At 32.0% G+C, this 15,110-nt stretch overlaps 1 protein-coding gene across 1 annotated transcript; it reads right to left on the reverse strand.

Moving 5' to 3' along the window:
* Nucleotides 1-2,525: 2,525 nt before the first annotated feature.
* LOC136973117 (patched domain-containing protein 3-like) lies at nucleotides 2,526-10,187 on the reverse strand. Its single transcript, XM_067267818.1, has 3 exons — nucleotides 9,190-10,187; nucleotides 8,789-9,112; nucleotides 2,526-3,904 (listed from the first exon to the last, which is right to left on the reverse strand). Exons 1-3 carry the CDS (start codon nucleotides 10,184-10,186, stop codon nucleotides 2,739-2,741), a joined length of 2,487 nt encoding a protein of 828 aa, XP_067123919.1. The 5' UTR covers nucleotide 10,187; the 3' UTR covers nucleotides 2,526-2,738.
* Between the last annotated feature and the right edge of the window lie 4,923 nt (nucleotides 10,188-15,110).

Below are 15,110 nucleotides of genomic sequence, written 5' to 3' on the forward strand. Positions count from 1 at the left end.
AGTAGTAAATGGTCTTAAAATATTGTATTAGATTTTCCTCGTTTGATAGCACTTAGCATAAATATATAAGCAATCGATATTAAATGATATCAAAACGTGATAAAAAAAATAATTTGTTAAAATGCTTTAAGATAATTTAAACTATGCAATTTCTTCAAGGTATAGAATTAAATGTGCTATAATAAGATACAAATAATTGCGGTTTTGTTTTATAAATTCAAACAACTTTAATAGCTATTAGGATATGAAATTAATTTTTTTCTTTGGAGCAATAAACGCTTGAAGAATATTAATTAAGGTTAAATTAATATCTTTAAATGGATCTATATCCTATGCATTTTTTTTCTTTCTAACGAATGTAATATTTTAATCTTTAGAAGTAAAATTTATAAAAGATATTAAGATCTCAATGATATTTTAAATTTTATATATATATAATACTACGAAAGAAGGAAATGCAAAATAAAAATGCACACGGAAAAAATTATGTTAATGATAAATCTGAAATATAGTCAGATAATAAGAGTAAAGCATTGAGAGTTTATCATCTGGAAGAGAGGATTGGTAAATACGGTATAAAATTTAATCGATTTAACGAGAATTCGACTGTAGAAATTTGTTTTATTACCCATTGTAAAAGATCAACATCTGTTTCTAGTTTTCATTATTTGATTCTAGTAATAGGATATATCATAATATAACATTGTTTATGATAAAGGAATCAATGTTAAGTTTTGGTTATTAGGAAAATGAATAAAAAATTTTCCATTTTACCATTAAATGGATTAAGTACAATTTGGTTCTTTCTACCTATACGGTTTATAATTTTTGTGTTAATACACATCTGATGTTCTGTAGTTATTAATATATATTGAAACTTTTAAATGAAATATTTAAAGAATGCGTTTTATTTATCATATCAATTTTCATATATGTAAAAATAAATCTTATCTTTGTTAGAATTCTTTATTAAATATATCGATTTTATTACATAAATATTTTTAAGAATTTTATATATTCAGAACGAATATTTAACATAAAATATTCTCCAATAATGTATTGATTTTATTTGGAATTTATCTTTCTTGAAACTATAAATAAAGTTTAAATACTTCCTGTACTAAATATCTCAAATTTTATTCAATAAAATATGACATAATAATTACATTGCTAGTGAATTAATAAATTGCAACAATGTAAATATTTTTATGAAAAATAAAACGTAAATATAATCGTAAAATATAAAGTACATATTACGTAAAATTAAAAAGCAATAATGTAGATTTTATGAGTAGTTTAATATTGATTGAATTGTTCAATTGCATACCAAAAATATCACAAAATATTCTACCGGCAGTAGATTTATGGAGAGATAATTTTTGTAAATAATTGTAAATTAATGATTTAATATAAGTTGAATTTCCTGTATGAAAAGGAAAAGAGAATGTTGTGATTAAATTATTTCTGTATAATGACATTAAAATTAAGTCAACTTCCTTGTTTGCCTTGTACGAAATCTATTGCAATTCCTTCTTACACAAGAAATTATTATTTTCTAAATATTATATTTTGATTACAATTATTATAATATAAACACATTTTAAATAATTCAATAAGAAATAAAAACAATATAGAAATTACAGGTAAGATCAGTACATTAACACATGAAGAGATATATTCACTAAATAAACTAAAAATAATAAATAAATAAATTCTTGTTTCTTATTTATCAAAAAATTAAAAAACTTAAATATTTAATGTTATTCATAGCATATGTATTTCTTTAAAGTTTATATTAAATATGGTGATAAATGTATAAAACGTAACTATCCTGCTCCAGGATCAGCGCCGGATCCAATAGGTGCGAGGCCCAATTGATTTTTTTTTTTTTTTTTGCGGGGCCCCTCAAACTTTAAATAACAAAATTAATTAACTGTTAATTTACATATTGAAATATGTTGTTTTATTTTTAATAATAATATACCTAGATATTTATTTTTGTAACATGTACTATTTTTAAATATATAAATTTTGACGTGATGCGGGGCCCCTTCAAGCGCGGGGCCCGATTGGCACCAATCGCTCCAATCGACTAAAATCCGGCCCTGTCTAGGATCCACGTGTAGGGAGGGACTCTTTTTCTTAACAATTGCTGGACACATTGCGCCATCTGTTATTATCATTTTAAAAATCTATATCAATTTTCTACTATACGATTTTGTCCAGATAAACGAATCCGTATGAACCGTTACTTGTTAAACTTTATATAAAATAACTTACATTTGAGGGATATACGTTTCTGAAGAATCGTAACTGAAGAGCAGAGAGTATTGTTCAATTTATGACTCAATTACGTGTATTAATTTTGCATAAGAATAACACATTTATTAGATATTTGTACTAATTATATAAATGACTGTAGTCCATGAGACATGCTAAAAATATTTTACAATAACAAAAACTATTATAAAAATCAAATCAAATTTATTAAACATTTAAAAATAAACAATACAAATTGCCTTATTTGTATAAAAGTGTTAGAATTATTTATTTGAATATAAGTGATAACATGATATTTACATCGGTGAACGTCATACTTATGATATTTGAATTTCTTTTATTATAAAACACATTCTCTTTCGAATATTTCAGCATTATTTTTTATCAAAGTAAATTCTTTCTTCGGTGGTAAGTGTTCGTCTTTAAACGATAAGGATTTATCAAACTTTCCTAAAATACTAAGAAATACTGGAATGACAAACAGTGAATGAAATGCAGTTTGTAAAGCTATCAGAAAAATAAATTTTAAAAATGCCTTGCGTTACATAGAATGGTAAAAACGCTAAAGCTAGCACTCCTATGATAGTTGATAAGGATCCCTGCATAATTGGAAAACCAACTTCATATAGAGCCTTTTTAATCCTTTCATTCGAACTCAAATTATCGGTTCTTGTAAAAACAAAAGAAATATGAGTTGGGTAATTTATAGAAAATCCAACACACAAAATAAATATGGTTACAGTTAACATATCCAAACTAACTTTCCACAAACTAATGTAACCTATTGTTTCTAAAATAATACAAAATATTATTGAAGATACACAGAGAGAACAAGTAAAATTTGGCACGAATATAAAGAATATTAAGCTTATTAGTGCCGCACTTAATAAAGCTACTCGAACAGTCATGCCCATAATAATATTTGCTTGTTCTAATAAATGGAAGAGAAAGCTATGTATAACTATTGGAATCGGTGAGTTGTCGACAATATCGTTAAGATCTTTCAAAAGTTGCAATTCGGTATCTTGATTGTATATATCCATGGTAGGAACAAGAAATCTACTTGCAATAATATCGGTGAAATTTTCATTGAAAGCAACATCCAGAGCAAATTCTCTTGCCTGGTGAAATTTCAAAAATACAAAACGTAAACCATCGATGAAATCTTGTTTGTCAGTCATGTTATATCCCCGAAGTAGAAATTTTCCGATTGGATGAGCCATAAATAGTTTGTAATATTTCAACCATGATAATCTCAACGAAGAATCTGCAATGTGTGGATGTTCTTCAAATTTCTTAATTATGTCTTCAATTGCATTCTGTACATTTTCGTCTGCATAATTCAAAGGCTGATTAAATACTATATGCACTGGATATGAATATTTTCCAAAATCCTGATATAACGAATTTGCAAAACATGTAACCGAAGAATTGTGTTTAAAAAGATCGAAAATATTACCTCCTGGATGAATTTCTAATAAACCCCAAATACCAATTCCGAGATTAAGCATAAATGCTATAATTACTACAGCTTTTACTTTATTATTTATTAAAATATCTCCCAATTTATCTCTGAAAAATGCCATAAAGTAATCCTCCTGCTTAGATTCTTCTTTTTTCTGTTCTGTAACAAAACATAAAATGTGAAGTTTTAGTATTATTTAGCAGCAATTTACACGTTTAGATTTATATAGTACTGTAATAAGTAAATTTAAGTAAATACAAATAATAAACAAACATTATCTTCAGGAAAGTAAACAGATATCATTCAAACATGTAAAGAAACATTATTAATTGCAAAGCGAAATCAAAATTGCATTTTAAATATTTGAAGAGGTATTATTTAATTTATACAATTCAATTATAGAAGCGACGATACAACTTCCACTTTATGAAGTTTAAGTAAGAAGACATATTAAAATTAATTAAATATTTATTGTTTAATCATATTAGCTAGATTATTTTATATTTAATTATATGAGCAGTAAAGTTTATTATAAATAAATAAGATCTAACAAGAGAACAAGAAACAGTAATAAACAGATCACCTTGTAACTCCAGCAGTAGATTTAATAAATCATAACGTTTTCGATCTAATACAATAAGCCTTCTTCAATGAATTACCCCACTTAAAATAAAAGAACATAAGAATATCGAATTCAACGGAAATGATTCATAAATTAAAAGGTGCTCTAAAGAGAACACTATCATAGAGGGGGGAAAAACTTAAGCATGGAACCCACATACGGCAGGTTGTTAAAAAATGCTCCTCTCCCACGTTCTTACTTGAAAAGCAAAAATTGTCAGGTTTTACAACAACGTAACGGCGTTCACCGTTTACAATTTGATACAGTTGTTAGACTGTCTTAAAAACGTAGCATTAATGAATGGTGAGTACATGACAGTAATGGACTTCCAGTCTCTCTTCTCGTCTGTTAAACTATCTCCGTGTTCCTGCGCTCTTAGAAGGGCAACGTTGGTAAGTGTGAAGTCCCTGAGGACTTCCTACTCACCAACGTGGAACAAGCTCCCAAATATCGCAAACACATTCTGGAACTGGCCCATGTGGTATGTTATACTTTCTTTTTCTCATTTGATAATACCGTTTGTGTACAGGGAAGAGGTGTTCACATGGGCAGCCCACCTGAGGGATCATTTCCGAACTTGTTCGCTGATTGAAAAAAGAGATTCCGACAATGTTTTTATAGCAAGTCGTGGTTTACGCTAGGTGTGTCGATGATATTTTTTGTGGTGCAGAAACCCAGACTTGAAGAATCTGTATATAAACAAACTGGACTATTTGGTGAGAAGTTTCAGCGAGCGGAAACTTTCAGACATCGTGGGACATTTTCCGTCGGATTACTGCTTTGGCCTTTCAAATCACGTCAGTAGTATTTTCACCGCTCATTCACCGTTCCTTGCCACGTCGATTGACTCCTTGATCGTAGGTTTACGATCGTTATCATCAAAGTTACGCAACGCTCTGTCAGCAAGGTTTCGGTCTACTCCTGCGGGCCGCTATCGCAACGATCGGGATAATTTTTGGGAACTGGGCACACGTTCCCGTCACCTTTATGTGGTAAAAGTTTTACTAGAGTCGGGACTGTCTTTTTCGAGAAATCGCTGTTTTGGTTTTACTAAACGTGGCCTGGGACAAAGGCTATTGTTCGTACCGCTCCACCCAACCCTAACCCGGACCCTAATTGACTTTAACCAGGGATTGGTGTGTGCTAGCACGCTTGTCTTGGCTTCAACAAAGCCGTCTTTGGAGTTCTATTAGCCATCTGGCTTACCTTCTGGGTTCCTCTGGCTGCTTAGTCTCCTACGAGTCCTATGGTACCCACTGTGGAAAATTCTATTTCTATACCAGAGGATTTTGCACAACCTGCAGATCCACAATTGCCCCAACAACCTGTATAGGCTTCTCTCCAGCTACTTCTCTAGTCGGACTGCTGTAGTCATGCGTAACAACCACCTGTTGCACCATATGACTATCAACAGAGGGTGCCCGCAGGGCTCCAAGTCTGGGCCATTGCTCTGGAATGTCCTCTACAACACCATTTTCAGCCTATCCAAAGAGGCCCCAGCAGACTTTCAGAAAACTATTCAGGGGTATGCTGATGACACCATCATTTTAATGGTACATCCCAACCAGGAGGTGCTTCAGACTCAGATGAACAACTTCCTCAAAGGGCTCTCTAACTGGTGTAACAAGAACAAGCTCATCATTAACACTGCCAAGAGTAGCTGTATAGTTTTTCCCAGGAGAAACCCCCTGGCACGTCAGTTCTACGAAATATTTACAGGTGATCCAGGACGAAAAGCTTAATTGGACCCCACACATTCAGTATGCCCATGACAAGGCTCTTCTTGCTACGCACGCCCTTCGTTCCATCTCCCGGAACACTTGGGGCCTAAGCCCTAAGGCTACAAGGGTCTTATACAAAGGTGCCATCACCCCAATCATCACCTATGGCTGTGAGGTCTAGGGCAAGTCAACCACACGGGTGCATGTGAAGAGGAAGCTGCTGGCAGTGCAGAGGCAGACTGCCCTGGCTGTGGCAAAGGGGTACAAAACCACTTCCACCGAAGCCCTTCTGATTATCACAGGGCTCACTCCAATCGACCTGGTCATTAAAAGGAGATACTGGCAATTCCATTTGCTCAGAAGTCAGCAAGACAACACTATCTACAAGTCCTTCCAGCCTAGTGAGTTACCCACCCCCATTTTCGACCTTTGGGAGAAGGTTTTCAAGCTAGGGGTTGATCAGGTCCCTCAGCATAATCCTGTCCACCCAGCAGACCTTCGTAACGTGAATTTCAAGCTAGGGGGCGATACAGCCCCTCGTGCTTTAATATCTACACTGACGGTTCTAGGAATGAGACAGGGGCCGGGTGCGCTGTTGTGGTTTTGAATGAAGAAAGGCGCTTCTTCTATCAAGGGAGGTTCTCTTTGGCTTCTCACTGCAGTGTCAACCAGGCAGAATCCCTGGCGATCTTCAAGGCTCTTCAACTCATTGACAAGAAGGGTCTGACCAACATCTCGAGCTGTTTCAATATTATTTCTGACAGTAGGGTGGCCCTCTTACAGCTTGAAAGCAGGAATAACCGCCTCCATATCATCAGGGACTCGCTTAATTCCATCTCTAGTATTGGGCCCAATACTCTTATTGAATTTCACTGGATTAGGGTTTCATAGCAGCAACAAGGGCAACGATAAGGCAGACTGTCTGGCAAAGAAGGCTGCCTCTGAGAAGGGTAAGCCTTCTTACAACAGCATCCCCCCATCCTGGGTGTATCATCGGATATCCAATACCCTTAACAGTATCTGGAAAGGCAACTGGGACTTGTGTGGCAAAGGGAGACTCACGCACCAATTCCTCCCAGAGGTGACCTTGCCCCCACACTTTGTCCTCTGCTTTTCTGTTACCCAGCTCATCACTGGGCATGGTGGGTTTGGGTCTTACTTTGTCCGGTTCCTAAGGCAGGACCGAGGCACCTGCCCTTGTGACAACTCCATCCTGGAGGAACCTAACCACATCATCTTTGACTGCCCTCGGTTTGATCAGATCCGCAAAGATATGATCACTTCTACCATCAGAGAACAAATCGCCTGGCCCTGTCTGTTCAAATCCCTACTCAACAACAGGAGTATCTTCACGGCATTCGTCAGATTCTCAATGAAAGCCATCAGTAAAGTGCGGCAAGATCAGCAAAAAAGGACTTTATCTAAAATGCAAAATGCCAATACTTAGGCAACTCTTGCATGGCTTACATCTACATAATGCTTTACTTTTATTTATTACTATGTACTGTAATCATTTGCGGTCGGTTTATTTCCTACACGTTCTTCTTTCTCCTCATTTATGGGCAGACAGGCAGCCATTCTAGTGGTATTTTGTAGTTAAATCAGGACCTTGTATTATTGTAGTATTTGTACACACGCACTCCTAATTGTGTATTCAGTATTGTGCCACTGGTCTCCTGGTCAGTGTATCCTGTGTTTTATTTGGTCTATCAACGGCACAGGCTTGCGTATATGAGCTCTCTTCTCTTCCTTCTTTCCTTCCCTCCTCTTTCTTCCCCCTCTCTCTCCTTCTCACTTCCTCTGTTGGCTATACCCTTGGTAAACGGCCACTTATTCTTTCCTCCATATATATATATATATATATGTATAATCAAACTGAACCACAATCCTTATGGTCTTCTTATAAGCTTAAAGCAAGAAAGTGACACTTCAGTCCATTTTTAGACATATTTGTCACCTGTAAATACGGTGGAATCCACACTAATATTTACCGGAAGTCTATATACCAACCTATTTTCATACCGCGCAATTCCTGCGATCAACTATCCTTAAAGTCCTCAACATTCATGTTCTTAATATAACGGGCCTACAACAATTGCTCTAATATAATCGACACTTACGTTGAACTGATATATTGAAAGAATTGCCGAACAACATGGATTTCCTACAACTTTGATACATAAATTAATTAGCGCCTTTAAAAACACAAAAGCTACGTCTTCCCAACTGACATCTAAGAGGAGAACTGCGTTACATTATTTTCCCATGTTAGGACGAATACGTAAAGAACTAAACAATATAAGCAATGTAAACATTGTATTAATATATAACCGTAATCCGTCGGTCTTTGGAATCTTACGTAACGACAAGGGTGATAGGGTATCAGCCATAATAACTTCTCTGGTGTTTACTCAATTCCAATGGAGGACCAGCGTTTTGACACGAATTTAACATATGCGGGAGCTACTAGACGTACAGTATCTTGGCAAAAACAATTAAGGAACATAAATACACAGTGGAAAAGCATCCCAACTCCACCACCTTAGTGCCTACAAAAATGTCCGGTAATCCGGCATTTTCGATTTTCCGGTATCATTTGCCCAGTGTACTTAACTTTCTTATTTGTATTATTTAATTAAGAAAATAAGTAATATATGAAGTTACGGAAGTGACGTATAATTTAAAAATATACACACTCACCAGTAATAGATAACTTCCTAAAAGTAAAAGGATGAAGCTCGTGTTTTTCACGATAACCACTCAGTGCAATACAGGCTCCAAAAAATGTTAACTGATAAATATATGTAAAAAACATAGCGCTGGCACTAAATGAACAAAATATTCTCATACTGGGAAATGGAGAAGATACACCAATACAAAATGATATAATGTTTGTGAGAGACGTTATTGTGATCGAAATTGCAGCTTCTGAAAATGTTTCACCCATTCTGTCTTCCACGCTTTTTTTAGAATTTGTTTTCCGCCATGCTGCTATTAGTACAAAAGCATCATCAATTTCTGTACCTGAAATAATAAAAAAATAAATTTTTGTTAGAAGAACATATTAAGGTATAATAATACTTAATTATATAAGAACATACTTAAAACAATATAAGCAGAGGCTGGAATAAAATCTAAACATTCAATATCCATGTATAAAGTGAGTCCATATCCGGAGATGATAGCCAATCCAGCTGAAATACAAGCAGATATACCAAGCCAAGGTTTACTTCTAAGCCAATCATTAGACATGCAGCTAATAAAAGAAAACACAGAAACAGTAGCAATAACAACAGATATCAATGGTAACACTATTTGACTGAAGGCTGCCAATTCTTCCTCAACATCTTCCGACGATAAAACGTTTACAATTATATTGTCAAAGATTTTAGATTCAATCATTTTAACTAACTTTCTTTGCCATTGATTAATTAATATAGTTTTTGTCGAATTATCAGTATCTAAGCCGTAAAATAATCTAGCGGCTTTTATCTCTCTAACGAAACCCTGTTTATTAAGATCAACGTTTCCTATATATAACATAGACGGTTCGAAATAAAATGTAACGTTATCTATATGTAGAGGAAATTTAATATTTTGTCTTCCTTTACTTATATCTTCAAAATGAGACATCGTTTGTAACAATGAATTGCGTAAACACTTATTTAGTCTATAAGCGCATAGATCAGTATATTTAACAATACTAACTTCTGATTCCACAGTTATATTTTGTACAGTTTCATCTAATCGTTTAATTTCTTTGGAAATTTCTTCCTTGAGCAATGTTCCACCATCTTTAGCAATTATTTGTAAAATTATTATATCTTTTCTTTCTAGTATGCGAGCAACATCAAAGAATCCGGACGTATTCATAGGAAAGAAAGATTCTACAATATTTTTACTACGATGTGCTCTTCCATTCTGAGCCATAAACAGATAATCTGCATCTCTATTAATTTTCAGTTTTACTACACTCGGACAAAAAAGAACAGTTAGGAGAATAGGTACTATTAAAAAATACAACGGTTGTCTTCCTATTAATCTTCCTAATCGTGAAAATTGAGAGGAGAGAATTTGTTGAAAGCATCTGATATTCATCTTCAAACTGAAAAATAAAAAAATATATATATTTTAAATATATAATTTCGTTATTCTTTCAAGTTAACTTGATAAATTTAGTTAATATGCTACATACAGTATCATTATACAGGCTTATTATATACTATACTACAGGCAATCTGAAGAATAGTTTGGCATATATAGTGATGCATTTTAAACATAGATTTAGTTCGCGATCTACCGAGGGGTTTGCCTCCTGGAACAACTTTCTACGGGTAACTGACCCCTATTTAGGTGTTACTAACGTAAAGAAAATACAGAAAATTCAACCAGACTAGCCAATCAACTACTAGTGTTTAGTGGTTTTATCCACTCGACCATTGGTGAACCTTACAGATAAGGTAATTAGTGAGTGTATTATGCAGTTTTTGCATTTTGGACGCTCGATAACTTTAAAAAAAACTCCATTTTCGACTTTGCGTCTATGGAGACTTTTATCCGGATCACTAGAACTGCGAAATAATAACAATGATTCAGTCAAAACCGCTGTGATCCGTTTTCCGTAGGTTCGTGCGGGATCCTTTTTTTATATTGTAAATCTTTTACTTTTGAATTAGATAATGTTTACTAATTAATATTCAATTAACAACAACATGGTAATAAAGCACTACAAAAAAGTATCCGAAAAGGGATATTTTATGATTCTCAATTTTATCTTTTCCAATGTAAGGCTTTGCAATTTATCATGTCTTTTCCTTTTACGTTAAGAACAACCCAAAATTTGATACCGCATTTGTCTGACGTTAGCCATTTAAAGGTGTGTTTTTGATGAAAACAGCTCTTTATCAATAGTTACAAAATCCCATTTTGATAGTTTCTGCAAAAAAGAAGAATCCAAAATTTTGGAAACAAAAGTTATCTACTTCTAAGGTTTTAGCTCATTAATTTCCTTGAGCCTACAATATTTTAAATGAGATCATCTATTTTTTCACGATGGGCTTTCTCGTCTGAACACTTTCGTATTTATTTTAGGAGCTATCATCTAAGAATAGTCGTCAGGTGCTAGCTATGCTGTCTAGTGATACATACTTTTTGTGTATCAATTAGAACCCAGTGTTTCATATTTTGTAGTGAATATTTGTGTGGAGTGCAGTCTGATTCCATGATTGTCTATCTTATTCCTTCTTTGCTAATTCAAGCATTTGTTTATGTGATTTATTTTAAAATTTCTTGTGTTTTGTTTCTACTTATGGTATCTATCATTCATAAAATGATAAAGGTTTTAAGGGGGGTCGAGTTTTGTTAGACGTCCGAAGAAGAGAGGAGTTACGGAAACTTGGACAAACTGGGACAAGTGGGATGGGGAGTAAAAATTTCAAAAAAACTGCGAACGTAATTTATGGACAGCTCCAAAGAAACATTTGTTAGTATCCTAAATAGCAGAAGTATTACCATTAACCAAAACACACTTTCTTGATGAGAGAAAAGAGAGAGAGAATTAATATGTCAATTATGAAAAATGTTCAAAAAGCACGATTTAGATTCTCGTTGCTCTGTTTCCGCCATCTTGAATTGCATATTGACAGATTTTTGTTAACTTAAGGCGTATGTTTTTAGTTGAAAGTGTTTGAAGCAAGATGGAGTTTTGCGCGAGTAGTGGAGGATGTAAAGTTATAGGGGCTTAAACCTGGTCCATTGACACAAAATACAAATTTTTGGAAATGTATATTTCCTAGTAAACAACTCTCAATAACATCAATTTAAAGTAATATTTACTTTAAATTGTTTAGTATTTCTTTCAATAATCTGTTTGATAACTGTAACAAATTAAATATTCCTATCATATTATTTTATTACCTGTCGAAATGATATATATATAGTTAAATATCAACCATACGTACAGTATAGTAGAGGCCATTGTAATTTCGTTAACCATAAAATTCGTTAGAGGAATTGTGAAAAACGTCTTCGGACTAACTGCTATTAGACGGAGGATTCTCATATACTCCATACATTTGCAGAAAATGAATTTGATTTACCTCTTTCCCATAATTCCCCTTATCACTTCCATCAGCGTTATGAAAAAGGCGATGGTAATTCTCTTCTTAAACTTTTTAATCCCTTCACTTATTGAGAAGATAATGCCACATCGAAAGGGTTACGAAAATATTATATTATTTATGTTATATTTTGTTTGTTTAAAATAACTTAATTTAAGGTATTTACACGGCTTTTAAACTCTAAAAATTCGTGTTCATAATCTGCAAATTACTCTATAATATCCTAAAATTGTTTCAAATCTGGATACACAAAACACTAGAAGAACATAAATTTAACAACTAGTTCGAACTTTTTTGAAAAATTCTCGAATTGTAATTTGATATATCATCATTTTCTAAAGAAAAGTAATAAATTCTTATCACTTAGATTTAGCTCATTGCCTATTTGATTCCAAAAATTATCTTCTTTTCCGCATCTTTTTTATAAACATCAAACAGCCTGGATCTCTCATTAACATCTAAAATCAAAATTTTCTCCATTTTTTCGATGTGGCAACAGTGAAAAGGTTGGCTAGCGATGATAAATCGTTTTAAGCATTCTGTCTTTATTTTCTCTATAGAATATCTACATGAACTAAGCTTTACAATAGTAAAAACTGTCAGTGTATGAAGTCATCTTTCTAGATTAAGAGAACGAGCTACAAGACATTGACTTCTATCTTTTATATTTAAAAAATATGTTATGCATATTAAATATTTACGGTTGCATAATTTTTATTCAGTAAAGCAATTAACATCATCATTGTAATTCTAATTGTGAATATTTTAAAACAAGTTTTAGAACGTGAATTACATTTATAAAGAAATACAGATAAGATTACTTTAATACTTATGTAATCTTATTTTATATTCATTTGAAAATTTTTAAAATATGCTAAACATTTGAATGTCTGTAAATACAAAAAAAGCTTTATAAAATTTCCTCATTCTTTAATTGAGAATAGAAAATATTGAGAACACTTTTACATATCTTATTGCATTATTAGCTATAAGATAATTACATTACGTGATATGTAAGATTTCTTAATGAGACGGCATTTAAAAGTTCTTCTGTTCTTATATAATTTTTTAAATACATTTGTTATCTGAATTCATAAAAGATACATCAGATAAGAAATAAGCTGGTTTACAAATTATACATATATCGAACTGTGAATGTTAGTAGGTCAGAAATCGAGTTTTTATCATGTTATTAACAGAAAAGTATATTGCCTATTTTGTAAAACACACCCACCTTCTGTTCGTAACAAACAAAATAAAAATGCATTTCACTTAAGTATTAAATTTATGTTTATTAAACCTATGAAAAACAAAATGCAGACTTTGTATACGATTATAATGTCGGTTATTGAAAAGAATAAAGTTGTAAAATTATAAATGTATTTAAATTCAATATTTCGAAGAAATATGACAATAAATAACTACGTAAATTGTCGGTAAAAATATCTAGCAACGTGTAATTACAAAAGTTTTTAGGAATACACGTGTAGATTTACACGTGTATTCCTAAAAAAGTTGGGGAAAACCTAAAAAGTAGTCTGAAACAAAATATTATAAATTTTTTATATTTTTGTACTATAGAAACTATTTTTATGTTGATGCTGACGTCAAATACATAGAAGCTGTCTGTCATCGTTTCACCTTGACTTTTGATGTGTGAATAAGACAAAAATTTTTATACACCAAGAATAGAAAAATTTCCATTTTAAATATTAATCATCATTAGCAGTGTCGTCGATTCTAATTAATATTAACTGCTAATTTTTAATGTAAAGAATTTTATTAAGTTTTTCATCGAATTTTTTAACTTTGTAAATTTATAAATTATAATTAGTTTACTTGACGTTTATGAGTTTACTGAATCACAACATAAATATTAAATCTAGAAAATATTTGATGACTTGAATATCAATTTATATTACATTTATTTAAACACTAGATATTTAAAATGTTTTAAAATTTTATTATAATGTTATCTATGTTAATTTATTGATAAAAACATTCTATTTGTAATTTTATTTCTGTACTCATTGTTTAAATTTTAATATAAGAAGTTTATTAGTTTCATTATCTCCTGTTTTCCCTAATCTATCAGGTAAATCAATTGTTAGAAAGACAAGATTATAGTTTATTTTGGAATAAAATACGTTTTAAATTAACTAATAAAACTAATTAAATTAATTTATCGCTCATTCAATGGCGTTCCCAGAATTTTGAGAATGTTGGTGCTGTTGAAGGGAGATTCGGGAGGACTAAGACTCTTGTTCCTTGTCATTTTTCCGAAAATGTTACTCAATTACCTTAAAATTTAGATAACTAATCTTATCTAATTGAAGTCACGCAATATATGTTATTACATTTAGTTTTATTTTAAAGTAATAAAACCGATTGCTTTGGTATCAAGGAGTTCTTTAGTACCATAAGCACCCATCTTGCTCATTTAAACTACTATTAACAGTTATTGCGATTAATATTGATTAATATCACCTAGAAGCTGACTGCATATTACTCTTTTATGAAAATTACCAAAGAAATTTGATTCAATCTTTAAACGAACTCTTCTTTTTTCTTCTTGTTGCCGTCTTCTCTTTTATTACTTTCAGATAGTAATGAAACTCTGCTATCGGTGAAAATCAGTATATAATTTTTCTTCACAAATTAATAATATTGAATGATATAAATCATTCAATATTATTAATTTGTCAATCTGTCAATCTGTCAATTTTATTTGTCAATCTGTTTATAAAAACAGATTGACAAATAAAAACTAAAGTACTTTTCATTATCACGATAAGTTATCAGTTGTAATATTTTTCCTCTTACGTGCTGTTTATCTAAAAAATTATAAATGCAAATGGAAACGGTTTATATTAGTTTATAAATATCGTCAGTATAATTAAATC

The sequence above is a fragment of the Centruroides vittatus genome, unplaced genomic scaffold, assembly GCF_030686945.1.
Source record: "Centruroides vittatus isolate TY-2023 unplaced genomic scaffold, ASM3068694v2 contig_3087, whole genome shotgun sequence".
Taxonomy (NCBI): Eukaryota; Metazoa; Arthropoda; class Arachnida; order Scorpiones; family Buthidae; genus Centruroides; species Centruroides vittatus.

Coding starts and splice junctions, on each gene's coding strand:
- LOC136973117 (XM_067267818.1), bottom strand. CDS start 10,186: ATGAATATCAGATGCTTTCAACAAATTCTCTCCTCTCAATTTTCACGA. Junction 9,113..9,189: donor CTCTGCTTATATTGTTTTAA/GTATGTTCTTAT, acceptor TTATTATTTCAG/GTACAGAAATTGATGATGCT. Junction 3,905..8,788: donor TAGGAAGTTATCTATTACTG/GTGAGTGTGTAT, acceptor GTTTTGTTACAG/AACAGAAAAAAGAAGAATCT.